At 40.6% G+C, this 7,840-nt stretch overlaps 1 protein-coding gene across 1 annotated transcript; it reads right to left on the reverse strand.

The window, feature by feature from the left end:
* Positions 1-139: 139 nt before the first annotated feature.
* Positions 140-6,311, reverse strand: LOC109467429. The gene is made up of 7 exons (XM_019765405.1): positions 5,714-6,311; positions 4,717-5,031; positions 3,830-4,024; positions 3,264-3,683; positions 1,702-2,061; positions 1,180-1,353; positions 140-360 (listed from the first exon to the last, which is right to left on the reverse strand). Coding segments are annotated over exons 1-7 (1,686 nt in total). The 5' UTR covers positions 5,715-6,311.
* Positions 6,312-7,840: the final 1,529 nt, after the last annotated feature.

Consider the following 7,840-nt stretch of genomic DNA (forward strand, 5'->3'; position numbering starts at 1 on the left):
TTGTGGTAGAATTATATAGAATGCTGCAATCTTGTAAACTGTGTAATCTTTTGAAATGTTAAAACATTGACAGCCATGCACAATAGACTAAAACCTAGCCTAGTGAATACATCACATTCCATAGCCTGTAATCATACTGTTACTCACTTGTAGTCATTGAGTCAGTCAAAGCTGGCCCTGGTGGTCGACCTGTGCTTTGTTCAGTGGTGTAGATGTCAGTTTTGCATAGAACCATAGGGGCAGTGCTGGATAGTTGGCTGGTGGGCAGGTCGGTTGTACTAGCATATTGGACAGTGGATGGTTGGTCAGAAGTGGGTAGGATGGCAGCACTCTGTTCTGGCAATGCTTCTGCAGTTTCATCTGGAAGGTGGGAAACGTTTGTATGTCAATTTTGCAGCTTATGACTGCTTCATCTTCAGTCATAAGAAACATGCTGTGAAATTGTGCCCTAGAAGACCGACATTGACCAATTGCCAGAATGCATTGCTCCATACTGCTAAGTGTCTATGCTAGATGTGTCCTGCCCTCTGCATCTCTTTATTGAAGCTAAAATGTGCAGCAATTACTCCTCAGACTTGTTAATGCATGTTTATGTTGAGTTACTTGATTTGTTTCCTTCGTTTGGTTCACCTGTGAACTGAAAAATTTCAATTCATACATTATGCTCCTTTGCCTTGATACAGAATATAATTTGGTGTATCAATTTCAACATGTACTTCTAATAATATTCATCTGTGAAAGGAGGGGTTGTGTGGCATAATGGCATAACATTTGTCTCAGAACCAAGACTAATAGGTCCCGGGATCGAAGGGGGCCTACATGGGGGGGGGGGTCCCAACAACGCTTTATGCTAAATTTTGAGAGCCGGCTACATATTACGCTACTGCAGCGATTACACTTTAAGATGAATTCCAAGTAGCTTCAATGCATTACGTACCATCAAAACGCAAATTACGCTCTATGCAAAACGTGCCAATTACGCTCCACGTTCTACGCTTAGGAAAAGCACTTAACCCGACGTTCCTCACTTCGCTCAGGTGTTAATGAGTATGCCAGAATGATCATTATCATGATCATGGGCATTATAAGAAAAAACCAAAACCAAGTCAATGCTAAAACATATTCAGTGCTAAAGAATTGTCCAAAACAATTCATGGAGTCTTCTTGGTTTTTCCTTACCTGCTATTTGCAGTTTGCCAAGGTGGGTTACTAGATGAGCATCATTGCTGTCATCTGTCTGTACAGGTGTTTCCTGGTTGTTTTCTTCTTCTGGAAGGTCTGTGTCATCAAGCTGAAGTTCCTCTAGCATATTGCTACAGGTATAGATGTGTGGCTCCAGAGGTAGCCATGGCCCTTTCAATATCAAATATATAAAGTAATGTACATATTTTTCATGATACCTGTAGTTTAATTTACCGTACACTACAAAGACAGCAGACTGAGTTTATGCCGTAAGATGGTACATTATTAGCACAGAATTTTTTAACATGCTGTGGCTAATTAGTTTCATGCCATATGCAGTATGCGATGATAATTTTTCAAAAGCCCTGTACTAACTGCACTATATGTAACATGGTTAATCCTGTTGTATATAATCTTAATAATCAATTACATTAACAATTACAATACATTAACAATACAATTACATTAACAAAGACAATAATAGTTCAACTAGCATTCAACAAATCTGTGAGCTCATACCTTCATCTGCAAATGTGAGCTGGACAGCCAAGGAAATGGACTTGATGCCAAATTTTGTCACAATGGTACGGCTTGAGGTCACCCTCTGAAACTGGGCATGTAGTCTCTGACCATCGTACTCCTCTTGCAAGCGGACTGCAGACTCTGATGTTAGGCAGATGCATTCAAACTCAATGGATCCAAATGATATGGATCTTATTTGCACACGAAAGCTGTTAAGATAGTCCATGATGGGGTGCAGCTTCTCTGTATTTTGGACAAGATACTTGAACAGCTGCCTAACAGCAGAGTCTTTGTCCAACCTACAACTGTCTTCAAGCTGTACATCTTCTGCTGTCACCTTGATAATGGCACGTTGTTCTATTTCCAGAAAAAATTATTCATGTCAAAGAATATCATGGAGACACTCTGAGACAGTCTGAGACACAAAGATGTCTCATTCTCTTCTTTTGCAGTAAGGCAGCAAACTAGGGGTTTATGGAGAAACCTTGGTGCTAGCCAGTCCAGACTGTCCTAAGACATCCAAGCAGCTGCACCCTCTAGTAGAATGCAACTAATCCAAGGTTTGAGGCCGCAGACCTAAAGGGGGCTTGCATTATGCATAAATCAGTATCACAGTGCGCCCTAAAGGATTTCTGCATCTGGGCCACAACAGGGAAGGCGTGAGTTGTGGACAGGCTACCCAAGGCCCAAGCGCATGCGCGTAAACTCTCCACCCACCGCTTCACGAGTCTGGCCCCCAGGGTAATGTCCTACCAGACCGAAGATTTTACTTAACTCTACTCTATTCTACTCTTGTGGATAATTACAAACCACAAACTTTGTGACTGCATTGTTTGAATGCAGCAGTATGAACCCGTATTGTTACAATGTTGCTAAGTCTTCAATAAGATAGCATTTTCAGGTTGCCGACAGCCGCATGGTCTTTCTGTTCTGATGCAAGGGACACACTCCTGCCCGCGAGCGCTCTAAGTAACCGTGAGATCCGTCTCCCTGTTACTGTTACTTTTGATTACCCTTGGCTGATTAAAACTTCAAACATTAAAACTTCATACAAATATCTAGATCGGTTTATTTCTACTCTCCCTGTGTGTAAGGGGTACCAGTAAGTTCCAGCGTAATGGGTGTAATTTCCATGCATTCCACAAGAGGGCGCAGCTGCTTGGATGTCTTATCTTTCATGAGGATATGAATGGGGGGGTCTGAGTAGCCACACATGCTAGCTAGGCCAGGTGGGAAGGCCAGGTAGCCTGGCAGGCACACAGGTTTTTCCGTAAACCCGCCGATAGAATCTAGTACCATCTAATACCATGCATATCATAGCATACTTCTTGTTGGAAGCTTTTCTTTCACTTTCCACATGAACATATGAATGACTGTAATACATTACAGCATTACTGATCATATGAATTAGCTCATTGCAGTATTACAACATTCAGGTGCCTGTCTTCAAAGGGCAACAGCTTAAATATGATTAAGATGATTAATAAACACAATCATGACACTTGAAGGTTGGAAATCCTTGCAGATGTATGGATCACAAAGTGACATGTTGCACTCACCTGGACTGCTATTTGTGCTTTCATTTGTGGGTTGGCTGAAGTCTACTCTGACATCAGGTGTCACATGCACTATGTCATCGCTGGTTGATCGCATGATCTGTTTGACTTCCTTCTGTATCTTCTGGCCTAGAGCACCTGTTTCATATCTCTTTTGAAACTCTTGTTGTGTCCCAGTGTCCAATAGTGCAATGTCCACCCTAAGTTCTCCAGTCCCTTGTTCACTCAAAAGTTGCATGAGATAGATTAACTCTCTTGATGCTTTTGAACAAGCAATATTTTTTGCTTTTGAGATATTCTTTGGATACCTGGTCAGTTTTGCAATCTCTGTTCGAAGGTAGTCGATTCGCTTGTACACGTCTCCTACTGTTGTGATCTCTGAACCATCCGTAATGTCTTCAGCAGATGCTGCAAGGTCTCTACCTGCAATCAAGAGGGATGCAAACATTGCCCTGGGCTGCATTTTGATTCTGTGTCTCAGTACTGTTTGCCAAACAATTAGTAAATATACAAATTAATGTACTGTCAATCAATCCTGTATCAATCTAAAACACAAGAAAGTGGCCTACCACTCTCTGAATCCTGTATCTCCATGTCCTGTGAAGCGGAGGCTGAACATCCTATGCCACTTTCTGTAGAACTGTCAGAGTGATCCGATCCCGCATCATCACTGCCCACCTTCAGCTGTTTAGTACTGCCAGCTGCTTGTACAAGCATGTCCTCTGAAGCAGTTCTCTTGTTCATACTCACAGAAACTTTCATGCCTATTAATTTAAAGGAATGACAATTTTCATATGTGTCCTACAACTTACAACAAAACAACCACATATACCTAAATCTTAAATCTGGAAAGAATGAATACGCAAACATGGAAATTCTATCCATTGTACAACTCACTACCTGTTGTTGAAAAGTCAGTAACAGCTTTCAAAGTAATCCCCATGTAAACAAACTCCAGGTATTAAAGTCTATGAGTACTCAACCCATTCTGAACTAAAAAGAGTAAAATAGCTACATTCATGTACATGTAAGAACATGATTTCCATACGGCCTGTATTTTTCTCGCCTGTAAGATTTTAATAGCATGTCAAATTTGGATTTAACCTCCTCATAGCTGAAGTAGCCTTTTGTAAGTTTTGGCACCAAATTTGTATTGGTTACAGGGTCAGGCAGCTGGGAGAAGATAAGCAACAAATATTTCATGAGCAATTAACATGGCTCAATATAAGCATGCTCTTGAAGTTGCCTGTGGCAAAACCAACAACTGGGTATCAGAACACTGCCCTGAGTTGTGATTTCATCGGGAAATAGATCTCCAATAGCCTCAGTATTGTACATTCAAACTATTCTCACCCATCAACGCTTGAATTTTTATGACCACCAAGAATAAATGTTCACCTATTTTAACAATTACATTTACATGACACTAGACAGTGACATGTACATTTGTACTTACCCTCTTCATTTTCCACAGCCTCAGCTTCTTCTGCCAGTTTCCCTTTCCTAAGGGCTCTCAACAGTTCCTTCAGCAACCCCAGATTTCCCACACCTATTCTGCCACCATCTTCCAACATATTGAAGATTTCATGGGGCTGTGCATTCTGAACCCTTACTCTACCTATGAGTTCATCGGTAATCAACATCTGTCGCAAGTTTTCCACATCATCTTCAGACAAATTTTCACTGATCTTTGCGTACAGCTTGCTACGCAGGGAAAGTTCAGGCCTCATTGCTTGTGAGTCATCTTCCTCAGACTCCATTGGTGAGGCCACTGTTGAAAGGATAGAAACAATAGTCTAGGAAGAGATTCACAGAAAAGGCCTAGAAAATGAAGGTTTTATATTTTATTTATATTTTATATATAGGTTTTATATTATAAGGAATGACTAGAACAATTCTGTAGTGCGGTAGAATTTTAAAACACATTTGCATAGGTGTTTTGATTTCACAGCAAGCTTGCAAGGTGCAACTATGAAAATGAAACCAGGACAGTCCTGGACAATCCACAACAATATAGGATCTACTTGACCACAAATAGCCAGAAACTATAAGGAATCCAAATATTTCACGGGTTGTGAGATCTAAAAACTCTAGCCACAACAAAAACTGTACAGGAAAACCAACTCCTATTCCTTTTACAAAAGTGAAAGTGTATAGACCTCAGTATGGCCAAACAAAAGTGAAAGGACAAATGACAGCTAACAGAGTCAAAGTTTGTTGCAATTATCCATATTGAAGCAAAGTCGGGACCCAATGACATATATTCCTTCATTAGGTCATAAAATGGGCAACTAGTAATATTCATGTTAACTCACTAAATACAAACACCGCCATACTGAATGTACAAAAGGGCTTCATGCCTAATACGCCACGCCCATGGGGAGTGCCGCCACGGCTATACACCTATTCGATGAGAATGAAGTGACCTAAATTTTCACCTATCAAACACTTACTTGTTGTTGGCTGTCTTCTTTTTTCCTCGGTAGTACAAAGTTCCGCTTGTTACTGAGGGATTTCACCTGCTAGTCTGGGGGCAGAACACCCCGCCCTTTATACAGTTCCTGTTTTGACCAATTCTTTCTGATGACGTCCCCGAAGTTGTGCAACTGGCCAGCTCGGTCAAACCGTTCTCGTCCACTACGGTACGGTAGCTAATTTAACTGTCTTACGTACCCTAAAGCTTTTAAAAAGGAGGATTGACAAACTACTAGTATATCCCGGTAAATTTTCGGCTTTGTGTGGTACTGTCCGACACGGAAGTGGGCGTCACAATCCAATGACGCAGTCCTGCGTCCAAGTTCGCCTCGAGTTACTATGTAGGAGCGCAGTTTCCCTGTCATGAACATAAAATCACCTAAAAACAAGCAGGATTGCCTGAAAATATCAGCAGATGGAAAATTCCAGAGTAGTTTTTGTCCATGTTGCGCGTTTGCACACGAAGACTAGTCCGACCCCAAGTCCAACAGTCCGATCACAGGTAAGGTCGTCGGGGAAAAGGGAGTCGCACCCTACATATCATACCTTATATATAATAATTTAATATACCTGGCCGCAAAGTCCTCTGGGAAGGGGGAAGTCCATTACGTCATCTCACATTGTTTCCATCGGAAAGTCCCGGCTAGCAGTGAACAAGGCCGAAGAACGTACTACTCCGCCATTGTTCTGTCTTCAAGAAACAAGTTCACTGAAGACATTTCTTTCTTTCTACTTTTTTTTCTTTTTTTGTTGCTCAAGTTGTTGTCCTTTAGATGTTATCATGAATTTAGCATTCAGAGATATCAGTGACTTTTGTACGATTGAAATATGCCCGGTCTCTCTTGTTAGTAACTTGTTTCAAAGTGGCCCCCAAAAAATTTCCCTGACGCTGTCCGAACTCTAGCGGCCACTTGTGTTCGTTGCCACGTTTCTATTAGCCTGGGTTCCAGACCCATCGCCAAACCAGACCCAAAGTATCTCACTGAGATACTTTGTGTCTAGTATGATATGGGTCTGGCACCCAGACTATGTTTCTTCTATACGCTTAACCAATTTCCCGTCACTCGGTATACTGGTGTTCATATTTTTTTATTCAGCGCCTGAACTTCTGTGATGAACACTTGAAAAGTCTGAAACGCATTTCACCCCCCCCTCCACATGTGGTTGGAATCGACCGTGGGGCGTGACGCGTGACTACAGGCACAGGTGTTTGCGGCCTGTTAAGTGCGCCACCATGCGGATTTTCACTGCAATGACTATGCATATTCATATAGGATGTGTGACTTCATTTCACACAAAGACAGTATCAAAAGATATGGAATGCGTCTAATGACGGAAATTATACCTCGGATTCATAAGTGGAAAATCATCTGCAATTGCAATTACAAGTTTGTCTTGCTCATCACAATTTTTGTATTTCTATTAATTGTAGACATTGGTTCTATTTTTACATCATTCATGTAGAAAAAAACAGTTACCTGTATAGTTTGCTATGTTTTCTCGTACATGCTTCAGAATGGCAGATGAGAAAAAATGCAGTAATGCCAGGGGTTACAAAATAAAAATATCCTTAGATATAGAGGTATTATTACTTAGTAATTCATCATTATTGCAACAAGAAATGTCACTTCTGCAAAATTTTAATACATGAAGTGGAAGGGAATATCTAAACATCCCAAAAAAATACACTAAGTGAAACAGTATATAAGTCTAAAAATGAAAATGTCACAATCTCCCAAAATCTGGCTGTTATAGTATTTTTACACCATATCTTGATGGGCTGATCAGTACATGCAGGTGAGGTAGAAAATAACAATTGCATACTTGAAACTTTAATAAAAAAAGTATGGACAATCCAATAAACCTCAGCTACATGTAGTCATATCTTGTGTCATATTGACTCTAAATATTGTTAGAGAAATAATCTATTACGTGGTTCAACTTCATCACATTTTGCTTACAACACCAAGATAAAGATAGCCCCTCTACCAATCAATCACTATCAAGTGGCCCCAAGATTATAAACATAATGTACATGTGAGCATCTAAACTTGAACTTAAACAACTTAAACAGAACAGTATAAACTGGTATCACTTTTATATAA

This window comes from Branchiostoma belcheri, unplaced genomic scaffold (assembly GCF_001625305.1).
Source record: "Branchiostoma belcheri isolate BF01 breed outbred unplaced genomic scaffold, Haploidv18h27 scaffold18, whole genome shotgun sequence".
Classification (NCBI taxonomy): domain Eukaryota; kingdom Metazoa; phylum Chordata; class Leptocardii; order Amphioxiformes; family Branchiostomatidae; genus Branchiostoma; species Branchiostoma belcheri.

What these genes read in the sequence shown, in the direction of transcription:
- LOC109467429 (XM_019765405.1), bottom strand. An exon ending in GCTCACATTTGCAGATGAAG is followed by an intron (nt 1,354 to 1,701) that starts GTATGAGCTCAC and finishes TGATATTGAAAG; the next exon opens with GGCCATGGCTACCTCTGGAG. An exon ending in TGGCAAACTGCAAATAGCAG is followed by an intron (nt 361 to 1,179) that starts GTAAGGAAAAAC and finishes CCCACCTTCCAG; the next exon opens with ATGAAACTGCAGAAGCATTG.